The 17847-nt window shown below is 26.4% G+C and overlaps 1 protein-coding gene across 1 annotated transcript; it reads right to left on the bottom strand.

Annotated features, from left to right (window-relative positions):
* Positions 1-10652: 10652 nt before the first annotated feature.
* LOC105845921 (epithelial membrane protein 1) lies at positions 10653-13363 on the bottom strand. Its single transcript, XM_065815233.1, has 3 exons — positions 13057-13363; positions 12415-12567; positions 10653-11650 (listed from the first exon to the last, which is right to left on the bottom strand). The coding sequence occupies exons 1-3, from the start codon at positions 13262-13264 to the stop codon at positions 11451-11453; spliced, it is 561 nt and encodes a 186-aa protein (XP_065671305.1). The 5' UTR covers positions 13265-13363; the 3' UTR covers positions 10653-11450.
* Between the last annotated feature and the right edge of the window lie 4484 nt (positions 13364-17847).

Below are 17847 nucleotides of genomic sequence, written 5' to 3'. Positions count from 1 at the left end.
GTATATTAGTATGGATTGTATTTATAATAATATTAATTATGTATATTAATATGGGTTGGTTTCCATTTAATATTATTTTAAAATGTCATATTATTCATCATTATTATTCGTATTTTATAAACACATAAAATTAGTCAAGGTGAATAATAATACGACAACTGTGTCATATTATTCATCATTATTATTCGTATTTTATAAACACATAAAATTAGTAAAGGTGAATAATAATACGACAACTGTGTGTGTGTGTGTGTGTGTGTGTGTGTGTGTGTGTGTGTGTGTGTGTGTGTGTGTGTGTGTGTGTGTGTATATATTAGGGGCCAAAAACTTAGCTGTATATTGGTGCTATAACTATTATTTTATTCAATTAACAATTAATGATTATTTTTTAACTTTTTTTTTTTTTTTCATTAATTTTGCATTTTGTGTTGCGTTTATTCAATGACCAGTTTAAAATGCAAAATTTTTGTTAATTTTTCTGACCGGCCTTAATTTTTGGCCACTACTGTATGTGTGTATATATATATATATATATATATATATATATATATATATATATATATATATATATATATATATATATATATATATATATAATATATATATATATATATATATATATATATATATATATATATATATATATATGAAGACCTCAGTGGAAAAACCGGCTGTCACATTTAAAAAGTATTGAGAAAGTATTTGTTGATCATTAATAAATGTCTTTATTTAAAGCGAAGAAAAAAAAAATTTTGTATAAAAAATTACAAAATGTTTTGTTTTGAATAAATTTTAAATAAAATAATTATAATATAAATTTTTTTAAATTGCTTAGTTTCATTTGTTTTAGATAAAGACTTTTATTAATGATCAATAAATCCTTTCTCAATACTTTTTAAATGTGACAACGCCGGTTTTTCCACTGAGGTCTTCATATATATATATATATATATATATATATATATATATATATATATATATATATATATATATATATATATATATATATATATATATATATATATATATATATATATATATATATATATATATATATATACTCACTCACACACACACATAGTTGTCATATTAATCCTATTTTATACACATAAAATTTATAAAGATGATTAATAATATGACAACTCTGCGTACATATATATACTTTTTTTTTTTTTTTTTTTTTTTTGCAACAGCTTCACTTCCAACAAGGCTGCAAGCAACCACTATTTGAGTTGGAAGTTACTAAAAGACAAAAGAAAAATTTTATAGAGCAAGATAACGATTAACAGACGGCTTAAAATATTGCAAATTATATGAATCAGGAAAACAAGATGAAGGAAGCGAATTTTAAAGGACTGATGTTCGAGAAAAAAAACTAGACAGATAAAAATTTTTGGAGCACTTTGGAACAGTCGCAATAAAAGGATTAGACTTAATTGAATCACGAGTAACACGAGAATTAATTTTAGTAGATGGTACAAGAGACGCTAGCTCTTTAGAGCATTGCCCATTATAGGATTTATAGAAAAGAGAAAAAGAAGCAACATTACGACGATGTGATAATGATTGGAACTGAAAGATGAAGAGTGGATGACTCATCGAGTACATTACCGTTCATAAATATAGGAAAATCTAGTTATTACGATAACGATTAGCTGAAAACAGTTGAGTTTTATTTGAGTTAAAATTCACCAGCCACTGAGAGCCCCATGCTGTAGCAGAAGTGAGATCTTTTTCAAGCTCAAATGTCCCCTCCAAGTAATCAGAGAGTGTTGGCTTCTTATCAAGATAAAAATAAATGGTAATATCATCAGCGAACTTAAATGTGAGAATTTCTGGCGGGTCGTTAATGTAAGTTAAAAAGAGTATAGGGCCAAGGATAAAACCTTGAGGCACCCCTAAAGTTACAGGATATGAAGAAGAGTGCCGTCCCTGGAGGACAAATTTACGACAAATATCCCTGGTGGACAAAACTACGATTGGTAAGGAAGGATTTGATAATCTTAAAGATGTTACCTGATATACCGTAAGAAGAAAGCTAATGGAGAAGACTAGCATGCCAAACTTTATCAAAAGCTTCAGAAATCTCAAGATCAATAGCCTTAGCCTCTCCACATCTATATAATGCACGATAAAACCTATCAATTATTATCGTTAACAAATCAGCAGTAGAACTAAAAGATTGAAATCGATATTGATGATCAGAAAGTAAGTTATTAGATTTAAGATAAGAGATTAAATGTTTGTTAATTAAAGACTCAAAAACCTTGCTTATGACAGTAACAAGACTGATGGAACGGTAGTTAGACGAATCAGATCGCTCTCCAGAATTTTAAAAATTAGGGATAACCAATGCCGCTTTCCAGCAGGCTAGAAAACAACTCTGATTAGCACTTGTTAAACAGTATTAAAAATATAGATAACAGGAGAACACTTTTGCAAGACTGTAACAGGTATGTTGTCCAAACCGCAAGCTGTAGAAGGGTCTAAGCAGGAAGCCACTTTAGATACAGAAGCTGGAGTGATACGAAGGTCAGGCAATAAATCAACCTGTTTGTCGGCTACATTGGGTAGAACGCGTCTAGTGGAATCAAGAGATGATATTAATAAGAAGTTCAAAAATTGGACATCAATTGCGAAGAGAGGATTCGTTTAAATCAGAATTTCAAGCAGAAAGGAGATTCATACTAAAAACCATAAAGAGTGTTACTGCAGATTGGTTAATGATCTATTTAGAGAAATAAGCATAAGTAAAAGTATAATTAAAAGAGATTATCATTTCAAACCCAGAAAAGATGTACATAGCAGTCCTGTTTTAGTATAATTAACCAACAACGCAAACAGAGTAAAAATTTTGAAACCTGCTCGAATGCTAAAGACATTGAATATATTTTAAAAAGTAAACACTAATTTGGTTCAATTCAAGGTGGAAAGAAAGAACTAGTTATTGTTAAAAACAAATGCAACAAAATGCTTGCTATAGAAAAAACTATCAACGAGCCCTTTTGATATGGTATTCGAGGAATTAGAGTCTGCAAAATCTGCATCAATTAAATTGACAAGAAAACACTGTCATCTGTTTTGCTGGTATACTAATGCAATATTATTAAACAATAAGTTTAATGAATTATTAATTGATATTGAAGTTAAGCAACTACATATTGAAGTAGTAAGGAAAATAACAAGCAAATTGTAGGTTCATTCAACTACTACTATAAGTTGTTTAAAAAAATCAATATTCAGGTTTACATTTATGTGTTGCCTTTAATTATTCAAAATATAAATCAACCAATATTTTAAATAAATAACAAGGAATCAACAAACGTATTAGACTTAGTGATATCAGAATCTTTGGATAGAGTTTTTCAAATAGAACGCGTATTAAACTTTTTTTTGAATAGTTCCTGAATGTTTTAATATTTCTTGTTTGTTTGTCTTTTCTTACCCAGGGGCGGGTTTTATCACTCACCAAAGGAGGGGGGGGAGGGCTAATTAAAGTTCAAAAGCTTAACTACTCGGTGTAGTTAAGGCAATTTACAAATTCTTTTATTTGAAATTAGCATGATTTTATCAGCGTATTATGTCCAAGCAAGAGCTTTAGATGTTACTTTTTTTTTTTTGCTCTAGGTTTTTTTAATATTTAAAAACTTTTTTTTATATAATTTTCAAAACCTTTTTTCTACCTCAAATGGAGAATCTAAAGGACACCATTTCGGAGTTTTTAGATCAATTCGCTCATCAGCGTTAACATGAACTTAGTTGAAATCTTTTTAAAAAGTGCCTTCACCCACAAAACACCCTAATTCTAATTGGTTCTGACGTATATTAACTACATATAGTTGTTAAAATACAATACTTTTATCAATTTTTACAAAACATATTAGAATTCCGACCAAGAAAGAGTTTATAATTAAGAAAAATTGCCACAAAAAACGATCAGAAAAGATAATATTATTAAACTATGATGTTCATTTCACCTAAAAAAAGTATTTATTTAAAATTCAATTCAAATTTGTCATTTCTATTTTTTTCGTCTTTTCATAATTCATAGACCTGATCATTTAAAGGAAATATGTCGTACTCAACAAAATATCATACAAACGCAATAATATTTTAAAATTGCCTTAACTAAACCGAGTAGCCGTATTTTATCTATGTCATTTTAATTCACATAAAGGGTCGTCTTTAAAATACGCCACATTCTGGAAAGGAAGGGGTTAGTGGTTTTGTAAAGATTTGTACGGAACTTTTTACAAAAACGTTACGATGGAGCTCAAAAATGGTCACAGTTGCTTGAAGTAATTTATGGATGACACTTAATATGGTTTTGCGCATTCTTATGCGTGCTTCTACACGTTAAATAATTTTGGCAAAATTTACTTGTCCACACCAAGCTTATTAAGACCACCTGTTTATCAACTTTTATTTGTTATCAACCAATATTTTTACCCGAAACCATCTTTATAACAGAAACATAGAAAACTTTGTGAAGTGATATTGATTTAAGTATCGTTTTACTTCTTTGTCTTTAACATGTGTTAAAAAAGGATAAATAAAGTCAGATCCAGGAAAACAGTTTTTTTAACTAATCCATATCTTGTATTCTGATTTAAAGACTTTGAGTTTAAATAATATTCTCAATAAAAGTTGAAGGTTCTAAAATATCTTTCACTACTGCAAGGAGTGTTTTTTCCTTTTCAGATAATTGAGAAGTGCGCGGTATCGAAATAATTAAGCTTTCTGTTTTATTAACCTGTTCTGATGATTTAGGTTTCTTGTTAAAATATGTCGAAATATTGACCTGTTCGCAGTAGTTGCTTTTTTATCTCCATTGGCTTTGCCCATTTGTTATATACAACGCATAAAACTATAAAATATCACTTAAAATTTTAAAAATTATATTAAGAGTTAGAAATTAATAAATAAAATAAATAAATGGTTATAAATGACCGATTATATTAATTAAACAGATATAAAAAATAAAATTATAGTGCAAACTCTACGACCATCCGCTTTAAAACACATTAAGCTATAATGCGTTATTGTTTAAAAACTTTTTGTAAATCGAAGCATTTATGCCTTTTTATAATATAACTAACTAATTAACCATTATATCATTATATCGACATAACGCTAACATAACCTAAGATTTCTTGTTTTATAATCGGTAATTCCCGTTATGTTCAACATATAATTCGGTGGAAAAAGACACAACGGTACTTGCCGTTATGTTTTTTTCATACAAATTATGCATTAAATTTAAGTAATTACGCGTTTACAAATCGACTTTTTATAAGTAAAAAAATATTCTGGCTACCTCTGTAGTAAGATACTTCAATTTATTTTTCGGGTTTGAAGTGTTATAAAGAACCGACTCGATTATTATACAAAAACTTTTGTTATTTAAAGTTATAAAAAACAAAATGATAGAATAAATAAATATGCTTTAATGTTCAAATATAAAAACTATCGGTTTACAACTCTTTATTACCGGTAAACTAAATCAATCCGGAAAAAAAACTCCAGTTTTCTATATATTTGTATTATTTTTTAGTATGCACAAAAATAAATATATGATGTTTTGTGTAAAAATTATTTCAAAATGTTTAATGTTTCACGGAATGTTAATCTATTTCCTTTTTTATTAGTAAGAGTGCGATGCAGACAGTTATTTAAACCATTCAAGTTTTTATATTTTTTTATTAATTCAAGATTCAATTCAATTTTTATTTATTAAATCAAGAATTGAATTAATAAATGTCTTAATTGGAATTGGTAGTATTTTTGCCGGATTTTCAATAAAGTTAAAATACTACTAATACTTAAAATTTAGCTATCTCTTTTTAAATTTAGCTAAACAGGCACTCTGGAAGGACCTAAGGGCAGGGGTGGCAAACCAAAACACAATGGCACTTGCCAAAATAACAACATAGTTTTTTATTATATATAATATCTAATATAAATAACCTTTCAAAATGCTCTCTAAAAATACACAAAAAAAGTCAGTTTGTCTACTAGTTGTAGTAGACAAAGTTATATTTTTTTCTTACTCTTACAAGTATTTTTTATTTCATCCTGTTAAAATCTACCGCTCAAACTCTTTTGAATAGCATCAATTGATTTGACAAAGTCAGTAATTTGCCTCCCATTGTATGCTTCTCAGTAATTACTGAGTCGTGTAATGTTTTAGGAATAACATTTTGTGTCGGCGTAACTTTGGTTTCAGACTCATTGACTTGTTTGATTCCAGGTATGTTTTTTTTCGCCTTAAGAATTCTATTAAATTCCTTATCTTACCTAAGTTCTGCAAGTCTCAGAGACGATTTTTGAATGCAGAATACTGCAACATTATTTGTCAGACTAACTTCTGGTAACTATTTCTATAAATTCTCTAGAATAGCAAATAATTTAAAAGAGACTTGCAGCTCAAAAAGTATTTTTTCTGATGAAAGCTGAAGACTTAATTTGAAGACTGTTCAATATTGTACAGAGTTCTGTAACTTTTTATTATTTGTATTTAATTGTTTTGAACAAAGAACAAAAACTTATTTAAAAAATTTCAGTTATTTTTTTCTAATTTTTGAGGCCGGTTTAGGTTTTAAAAATTAGAAAACATTAATACACTTATAGAAATAGAAATTCTCTTCTGTTTATTAATTTCTCTTATTTCACCCTCCTCCATAAAATCATTTGTACTAATTCTGTTTGTGTCATCCATTGAGTCATTGGCATAGACTTCAGTCGCAATATTATGTATTCATTTGATTCAGATTCATGCATTATATCTTCTTAAATTTGATCGAAAAAAGCATCACGCTTTGAATAAGCCCCAACAATTGCATACATTGATTGGACAATGCTGAGATAGTAACAAACCTGACAGTAGTTATGATATTGCATGTTCATCGTTAACTTATTTGAACTTGCAGTCACTGCAAGTTCTTATATTAAACGTTTTGTAATTTGTAATATCTGAGGATTCATCATATCAAATAGAAATGTTCCGAGATGAGCAAGCAAACTTTTTCGACGTACTGGTTTATAATACTGGTTACTTCTCCGTATACATTTAGTCAACTTGAGCATTATTTGTTGTAAACTTTAAAATATCTTTCTCAATCTTTAGAAAATTTGTGGCTTTATGAAACTGGAGTCTTCGTGATCTTTTAGGGCTGCTGTAGATTTGCTCCGTGTTCTAAATCCTTTTGCAACTCCATACTTAAACCCTTCACCAGAACATGAATAATATGCAGCCGCGAAAATGAAAAGCGTCACCCGTAGCGCAGTGCAATGTGGAGGGATTACATTACAAAAGGCTGGCCAAAGTCATTTTTTTAATAAAAAGCTCTAAGTTATTTTTATTTCATTTTTATTTTTTTATTTTTTTAATTTTAGGTGCCTCAAGAAGTCCTAACGGTCTTGTCACAGAGCACCGCAGAAGTGCATTTAACCAGGAAGTTCACGCTTCCTTCCTTACCGTGACGCGAAAATACGCCCAAAGCTCGTTTCGAACCTGGATCTCCTGCATATAAAGCAAGCGTTCTAACTACTGCGCCACGGCCGCACAAAATTTCAAAAAATTTATATAATAAAGTATGTATGTTTAAAATTTCAAATAATTTTGACCCGTAGCACAGTGACACAAAGCAACAACAAATGGCAATAAACCCATCACAACTTTTTTATAAATTAAGTTAACTATTTTAAATAATATCAAAGTACAAATATTTTTTATTTCAAAAGTGAAAATAATTTTTTCATGAAGTTTTAATTTTATATTTAATTGTTAAAAGATGTTAAAAAATTTGATATTATTTTCAAAGAAAACTGAAAAATGTGAGATTTTTATTTACCTAAAATAACGAATTTTCAATTTAAATTTAAGTGTATATTTACTTTTAAGATAATTTTTTGACTCATAATAATATATTTTAAAGATACTGAAAAGAAAAAAGAATCTGATTTTTTTGTTTAAATTAAAAGAATTTTTCAAAATAAAGTAGCAAATAATTTTACTTTTTTGGTTTATATATCAGCTAAAAAAATGTTCCTCCGATTTCCAAGAATATGGGCGCTGAGAGGGGCAAAAGGTACAGTTTGCCCGGGTGGCAGATGTTGAAGGAACGCCAAATAAAAAGAAGGTACCAAAAAAAAAACGTTGTGGCGCAGTGGGATTGGCAGTGACGCAATCGTTAGAGTGCTTTTGTTTAGAAGCAAGATATTCACAATTCGTAGCGAGCTCTTGGTATATTTTGCGTTATCGGTAAGGAAGAAGGCATGTACTTTCTTGTTAAATGCTTTTTTGTTGATCGTTAAATCTTCTTGAATCACTTTAAAAAAAAAAAAGACCATTCACTGATAACATAGGAAAATTGCAAATAGGAAAAAAACAAATGAAAATGGCGAAAATTTGAACATGATTTTTATGTAATTGAGAAACATATGTAAATAAGAAATCGCAAAATGTAATTAAGAATAAATAAATTGTAATTAAGAAATCGTAATATGTAAATGATATATACATAGTTTGTAATTGCGAATTCATAACGTAAGCTTATAGGTCATTACTGACTTCTGGAACATGAGTTTGAGCAGCCGCGGCGCAGTAGAAGCGCACTTGCGCTTTTTAATTTAATAACAGACTTGAAAGTCTGTTATTAAATTGAATCCGTATCAGCATTTATTTCACCTAATTTGCTTACATCCACTTCTGGAACAACCAAAACCGTCCGATTTTTCGGCGTGAAATACATAAAATCAAACAAGTTGAAAAAATACTTAACGTTTTAGCTTCACCGAATGGCAGATGAAGAGTTGTTGAATGTGTTGAGCGAAATGACGATTCGGTGACTCAGGCGCAAACTTTAGGTGTCAAATATAAGACAGCTCAAAATTGAGTTTGCAGCGGAAATTTAAACTTAAAAATAATTAAACGAAATTAAAAACTTTTGGATAAATTGAATGTAGTAGAAGATGGAAATTAACTCATTGCCCTTGCCTTTGAGTTAGCGGCGGTCAATCAGTCGGAGACTTTTGGTTTTCAAACTCCAATCACCTTTTGAAAAAAATTTTCACTCAACGTAAGCATAAACATTCTTAAATTTAGAATTAAATTTAGAGTTAGAGTTTTGACAATGTCTGAAAAAGTCATATCTAAAACATCAAAAACTCTCGATTCCCAACTGATTACAGATACTAAAAAAGACATTTTACAAAGACCTTGCATCAAATAAAAACAATTATTCCTAAAAAGAGTTAAAAGGTGCGGCTCCATCTTTCATTAAATTTTTAAATATCAGTTTTTCAGCTCCACTAAAGTTAAACTATCATTTTATTTTTCAATACTTTTTCATATTTTAACCCTACTTTCAAATATTTCTGAAAAAAGTTAACTAAAATTAGTCTCATGTAATCCATAATGTATATATATAACTGGGAAAATACTAAAAATAATTATATATATATATATATATATATATATATATATATATATATATATATATATATATATATATATATATATATATATATATATATATATATATATATATATATATATATAATATATATATATATATATATATATATATATATAGGACGGAACATCACCCATAAAATTTCTCTTAAATCACACTCTTGATCAAACATTTTAACTTTGACCTAAATATCTTAATAAAAAAATTGTTAAAATTTTTGATATGTTATCAGATGCATATTGAATGTGTTAGCTTTCGAATCTTCGACACAAAAACAAAAAAATTTCAATTTTTGCCATCCAACGTCGCACTGTGCACTATAATGATCTTTGGTCTTATGGCATTTAAAAAGCATTTCATACTACTTTTTTTAAAAATCATAGATTTTTTCATTTTCTACTATTTAAACCACTGCTTATTTGTATTTATGCTTACAGTTTAAATAAATTTTTACGACAGAAAAAAGTGCGACTTTTTATTATTTATTTATCTGTGAAATATATCTTTTTAGATTAGTCGGTTTGCTGGTTGTTTTTTTTTGGCATACTCTGTTCCACTGTGCACAGTGAGACAGAGTGTACCAAAATACCCACAAAAAAGTAAACATTAAATATCAATTAAAGATGTTCTTTTGTGTAGTTATTGACACATTAATTTAAAAAATGTTTCAAAACGCAGTTTTGCATTTTTTAATTATCAACTTACATTCGGTACTATTGTTTTAAAATAAATTTATTAAGAATCGTTTTAAATTGTATTGTTTAAATTAATATTCTTTTTATCGTTCAAATTCTTCCATACAATTTAGAGTATATGCAGTGACGGCTCCAGGAATTTTTGGTGGGTGGGTGGGGGATGTTGAAATATTTTTAATTTTGTACCACATTTGCGTCTACTAAAAAAAAAAGTCCTCAATTTCTAAGATATTTTTGGACTTTCAGACTCTGGGGTGGGGCACTGAATAAGTGTAATCCTTAGTTTTATGTTTAAGACTTTTTTTGCTGTTAACCTTTAGTATTACATATATCAGATAAACTATCATTCAAATATTTGATTATGCAAATCTATTGTTCAATGCATGTAAATAGCAATGCATCATAAATATTTTGCCAAATTTTTGCCCTTAAAACTTTTTATACATTAGTCGCTAAAATTTTGGAAAAAAAATTATAACTTAATGTTTACAATTTTATTTATGCATTGCATATCTTAAATACAGCAATTACAATAAACAATTTAAAAATATAATTTTGACATAAAAGCACAATTTTTTGCGTTGTATACAATGCACGTTTAAAAAGAAAAAAAATAGTTACTTGATTTTTATTGTTCGGTGATTGGTTTACATCAATTAAAATATACCATTAAAAAATTCTTAATATTATTAAAATATTTTTAAATATCTTATAGATACACTTTTACAATCATAATTTACAAAAATAATAATAGCTTTTAAAATTTCAAAATTTTTTACATGTCTTTATACATATACTTAAAAAAAGTAAAAAAAAGATACCGTTTTTATACGGAGTACAACAGTTACTGTAAAAACTTTTAAAAATATTTTAAAATTATGTGAGATACGTGAAATAATGTAAAATGTTAGTGATAAGATAAGCTATTGAATAAATATAAAATCAGGACCACGTAAATTTGCACAAACCAAATCAGTACCTTAATAGAAGTAGGAGTAGTTTTGATGTTATTTTAAATCGCATGTTTGATATTATTTTAGTAGTAGTACTATCTTCAATACCAAAATTAATTGTTGGCATTTTATTTAATGTATATCTTAAAGCTATTCAAGTAAATCATTTTCAGTACTATTCAGCTAAGTGAGGCATTTTCAGTACAATTTAGCTACCCATCAGCTACCGCTTAAGTGTTTTATTAAAAGCCTGAAAAATTGTCTAATGAAAACACAAAAACACTATTTAGTCTTTTGAACATTTTACTAAAACTTGAAAAATTAATTTAAAAAAATGTTCCCCTATTTGACACCCTAACACTCATTCGTAGATGAAAACAAATCTTGAACAACATTAACAAAAATGCTGAAACTTGAAGTATAGTACCAGCCCAGGCTGCAAAAAATGACCATCCTCTATCATTAACTATCAATAGATGTCTTAGTTGATATTCACTATAAATCATTCCATCAACAGAACAAATAACTGAAAGAAAAAATAATAGTTTAAATAAAATCTTGTTTTATAATTTTTTTTAAAAGGTAATTTTTTAAATATTAAAAGTTTTTTTTTTGTTAAATCTAACATATAAAAAAGTTTTTATCTAACAGATTATTAATACTGTAAAGATTTTAGATTTATATCCTTAAAAAGAAAATGTTTAATACTAATTCAAATATCAAATATTCAAATCAAGATTACAAACTTTTAAAATGTTGATTAATTTTTAAATGTTAGGTTTAAACTACTTTTAACAGCTACCAAGAAAAAAAGATTTTCATAAGAACTTTTACACTGCATTTATCATTGCCATGGTTTAAACATGGTTTAAACATGGTTTAAACATGGTTTAAACATGGTTTAAACATGGTTTAAACATGGTTTAAACATGGGTTTACATGTCCATTGGATTATTTGTCCAAAGAATTATTTTGTCTGTAATTATTTGTCCTTGGAATTCATTGAAGCATTAAAATTTTACCCAATTTATGTAGTTATATATATACCATAAATTTAATTAACATAACTTTTAATGCAAATATAAATTTGAAAATTTTTTAAATACTGGACAAACCCGAGATCAATAAGCTAAAGAATGAGACAATATCTTTAATGAAATGACTCATTCAAATGGTTTATTTATTTATACAATGGCATTGTATGTAATCAATCTCATTCATACATACAGTCATCGTATAAATGAGATTGATATGAAAAATCTAATAACTCCTTTACTTTAAAAATTTTACCTGATATAAGTAACAATATTGCATTTAATTGCATTGCAGATTTCTGAAGATTATACTTTTTTTCACAGCAAAATGTTATTATTAATGATATGGTTGTTGAGATCAGCATAAAAATAAATGACATGACTAAACATACTATGATTGGATCAGTACCTGAAAACAAAATGAAAAAATTTAAAAGAGCAAAATAAAGTTTGTTTTTTTGCACAATAATATCACCAGTCAAGTGGGGGAGAGGGGTCACTACAGTATTAGAAGCTACTCATTTTTGTGTTTGCATTTATACAAAGATAGTGTAATATGGATCAAAAAAATGGTTTTGTTTTAATCCACATTAAACCATCTTGGTTTAAATGCAAAAGTATGTAACGTATTGTTTGAATCACGCCAAATTGTTTGGTGTGGTTCAAAAAATACCTTGCGTACCAGAAGTTATTAAGAGAGTTAAAATTTTAGGAAAATGACAAAAAGAAAGTAGAAGTGGAACTCAAATCAATAAAAGAAAATTTAAAAAAACTACACAAACAAATTGGAGAGAAAAATAAAACTATTTTTACAAAACAAGTTATTAATATAATTGCACAAACAAATAATCATGATTACCTGGCATTAGATTATCATTAAAAAAATTAAACTGATTACCTGGGTTTACACGAAACTTAAGAATATCACTTCTGACAATGCATTTCTGTGTAATATTATAAAAACAGTCCTTCCACAAACCATAAGTTTCAAATGATGTTTTTGAAACCCACCATATGTTTCCTAATCCAGCAGATAATATAGCTCCAAGAGATAAAAAAGATACTATAAAATAACTACATAACACAATAAAAGTACTTGAAACCATTTCCCAAAATTTTTGATCATTAAAATTGATCCAATAACTTTATTGTACCCATGAAGCAAGCATGTAACTGCTATAATTTTAATTATTAATATTTGTCATGCTTAAAGTAAATAATAAATGTATATTTATATATATACATACATACATACATACATACATATATATATATATATATATATATATATATATATATATATATATATATATATATATATATATATATATATATATATATATATATATATATATATATATATATATATATATATAATATATCAAAGTTTAATACCTATCTGGGAACTCATCTAAAACTTTACTTTGATTTAATTAAAACAATATCTATATATCTATATATATATATATATATATATATATATATCTATATATATATATATATATATATATATATATATATATATATATATATATATATATATATATATATATATATATATATATATATATATATATATATATATGTATGTATGTATGTATGTATGTATGTATGTATGTATATATATAAATATATATATATATATATATACATATATATATATATATATATATATATATATATATATATATATATATATATATATATATATATATATATATATATATATACATATATCTATATATATATATATATATATATATATATATATATATATATATATATATATATATATATATATATATATATATATATATATATATATATATATATATATATATAGATATATATATATATATATAGATATATAGATATATATCAAAGTATCAAAGTTTAATACCTATCTGGGAACTAATCTAAAACTTTTCTTTGATTTAATTTATCTTCAGATCGAAAGTAAACAGTTTACTTTGATTTAAAGTTTAAACCAAAATAAACAATTTGATTTATATCAAAGTATGTATGCGTGTGTCTGTGTAAATTAATAACATAAAAAATATTATTATGGTTAAAATTTTTTTTACCAAAATGCAGTTTATAAAAAAAAATTTGTTTAAAAAAGCTTCTAAAGCTACCCATTAAATTCGTAAAATAAACGATTAACAATTAGTAGAAGATAATCACATTAATAAGTTGCATGCGCGTTGCATTATTTAAGGAGGTCATTATATGTTATTATGCAAATAATATATAATAGTCATTATATGCGCGTACAAATAATGACTTTCTAAATACGGTTTTAAGTACGCAAAAAATGTTAAGTTTAATTACTACTTAATGATTGTGTAACGTCGGCGCTAACACAATCATTAATTACTTAACCGTTCGATTGGCCTTATGGTTTCGTAAAATGCGTTACCTTACATTCACGATAAATCGGCCTATCTATACCCTTTTAACCTTCTCAAAATCTTTAAAAAATTATATTCAATAAAGCATATCTTAACTCATCTTAATTTGAATAAACTTTCTAACTACCTTAATTTGATTAATTTCTTTATAAAAACCAGTTCAGTTTTAAAAAAATAGTCAAACTGAACAAGCAAAAATACAATTTATTTATGAAATTTACAACTTATTCGGCAAATCACAATATACACTAGGTATTTTCATTGATCAATCAAAAACCTTCGTTACAGTAGATCACAAAACTTTACTTAAAAATTCTTAAATTCTGCGGAATTAATGGTAAATTAATAAAATAGGATAAAAGTTAATTGATAGGAAACAATTTGTTTCTCAAGTAGATGATTTTCAAAATAAAAAATAAATCGAGATAAAATGTGGCGTTCCCAAGGTTCTATTTTAGGACCATGTTTATTTTTTCTTTAAATAAATGAATAAATAAAGCTTCTAATCTTTGGAGAATCATGTTTTCGGACAATACTAATTTGTTCCTGTCAAACAGTGAATATTATGACCTTTTCTCAAATATGAATAAAAACTTTCTTCCAAAAATATTGGTTAAACTTTTTATTGATTAAAACTGAAGAAAAAAAAGGGAGTTGGTTACAAAACTCCTAGGCATTTTCCTTGCTAATCATATTACATGAAATATTATTTATTTCTATTTAAATAGCTAAAAGTATTGGAATTTCAACTCAACTCTACTACTCCTTAATTCAAAGCTACATACCTCCGAGCGGGCACAGACGTCAATCAGACGTCTTTATTAGAACGTCCTAGTAACGTCTAGATAAGGACGTTATTAGGACTTTCGTATTATAGGTGTGTATATATATATATATATATATATATATATATATATATATATATATATATATATATATATATATGATATATATATATATATATATATATATATATATATATATATATATATATATATATATATGTATATATATATATATATATATATGTGTGTGTGTGTGTGTGTGTGTGTGTGTGTGTGTGTGTGTGTGTGTGTGTGTGTGTGTGTGTGTGTGTGTGTGTGTGTGTGTGCATGTATTATACATATTTATGTATAATTTATTTTAACTCTACTTTGTCATAGGTTGCGATTCTTTATAGTTATTGAGGTTTGACGTCTTGAACTTTACTTGCTTATATCTTTTTTTTTAAGGTTTAGCATAAAACTTGAGATTTTTTGCATTATTTAGTTTATCTCGACCACTTTGCAACCATATATAGAAAGTACTATGCTTTATTTTTCACTTCGATATTTTACAGCCCATTAAGTTTAATTAAAATCTCTGCTTAAAAGAGCTTACCATCTCCTACTCCTTTTTTTAAAATAAGTTTGGCCTTACGTAATTTATGGATGATCCCTTTTATGTTTTATATTATTACAATATTTTTTTAAAATTGCCATGAATATTTTCAATGTTTATTGTATTGTTTCTTTTTAGGTAAAACAGTTATCATTAGTTTTCAGTAAAAATGCAATTGATACAACTAAAGTTTATGTTTTGCTGATTATAATTAATATTAAAATTTTTTATAATTCAAAAAAAAGGGTTTCAATTTTAACATTTATGTTTGGCAGTATGACATTTATCGTTTTTTTATATATGTAGACTGACAACAGACACTATTTAGTCACAATACAGCATGAATGGTCTAAAGAAGAAAAAAAAGTTTAAAAAGTTGACAAGTCTATGTAACGCTATCACTGGTATTCTCATTTATTTGAAATTAAAATCAATGATTTAATAATAAAATAAAAAAGCATTTTAATATCTTTGGTTATGGAACATGACATGTATTTAAGTATATTTTATTTTATGAACTTATTGAACTATGTGTTGTTGTTTTTATTAGATGCTGCTTTAAAGCCAAATAAAAACCTAACAAAAATGGATGCCATGCATCCATTTTTATTAGGTTTTTCATCATCTTATTGAGAGAGTTATTAAGCATTCTTCTGACCAATTAAAGAGAATATCCACTAATATTGATATCAATCAATAATGGCTTAATCAACTATAATCAACTGTTGTATTTTTTATTTGTTTTGCATTTTTCAGTAATTTTCTTTTATTTATTTTATAGTATCAATTATACTCTACAGAATATATTAGTTTTTAATTTGAAAAGTGTAAATTTGTTTGAAAAATTTTTCTAAGTTTTTGTAAAATTAATAATTTATATTAAATATATCAAATTACACTTAATTTACTTTGATTTCTCTTTATGCCTACCCTTGCCTAGATTAAATCAAATCTAAGTTATTGTATTAATTATCAAAGTGTATTGTATATCATTGCATTTTTATATAAGTTTTAAAAGAATGTCTTGGTAAAATTAGGACGTCTCTAGGACGTCTGAATAAGACGTCCTCAAGTCTTTCACATGATACTAGCCAGAGACGTCCATAGGACGGCTGAAAAGACGTCTCTAGGGCGTCTGCAATAAAGTTTCTAGGATGTTTTAAAAAAACGTCTCTAGGATGTCTAGTATAGACACACTCAAGCTTTTCTTTTGAGACCAACTAAGGACGTCTTATGGACGAGAAATAAGACGTCTTATAGACATCATTAGGACGTTGATATGCCTGCTGGGGTAAACTTCACAAACTTCAAAAAACTTCATAGCTACATACATAAACTATGCGGATATTGTTTGGGAAAGTCCTTCTAAAAGTAAGTTAAAACTCTTTTACCATCTTTAGAAACACGCAAAACTACTAATATATTTTGAAAATCGTCTTTCGCATTTTAAAAACTTATTTAAAGATATCAAAGCACTAAACATTTATCAATTCAATATCTTATAATAGTATTTTATGTTTCGTTATAAAAATGACTAATCATTGTTTGATTTTAAAGATCTTTTTACTCTAAAATCTAGAAATATACTTTACGAAATAATGACTTATTAATTTAACCAATTTGTTAAACCAAGTTCAGTCAATTTTGTATCAACTATTGCGCACCTTATTAATGAAAAAAAATTGTTCTACCTAATTTTGATTTGTCAGTCTCGTTTTCTGTTTTTAAAACTAAATTAAAAAAGTATATTCCTTCTACTAATAATATATATAAATATTTTTGAGATGTAAAATTATTTTAAGCCTGCAAAGTTTATCATATTCATTTTAATTATTTTCAGTCTTTGTTTATTTGGATTGTATATTATTATTAGTTTTTAAATCAGTTGTATATGTGCA

The sequence above is a fragment of the Hydra vulgaris genome, chromosome 13 (assembly GCF_038396675.1).
Source record: "Hydra vulgaris chromosome 13, alternate assembly HydraT2T_AEP".
Lineage (NCBI taxonomy): Eukaryota > Metazoa > Cnidaria > Hydrozoa > Anthoathecata > Hydridae > Hydra > Hydra vulgaris.
Note: the sequence above shows the minus strand (reverse complement) of the source record. Positions and strands in the feature narration are given on the sequence as shown.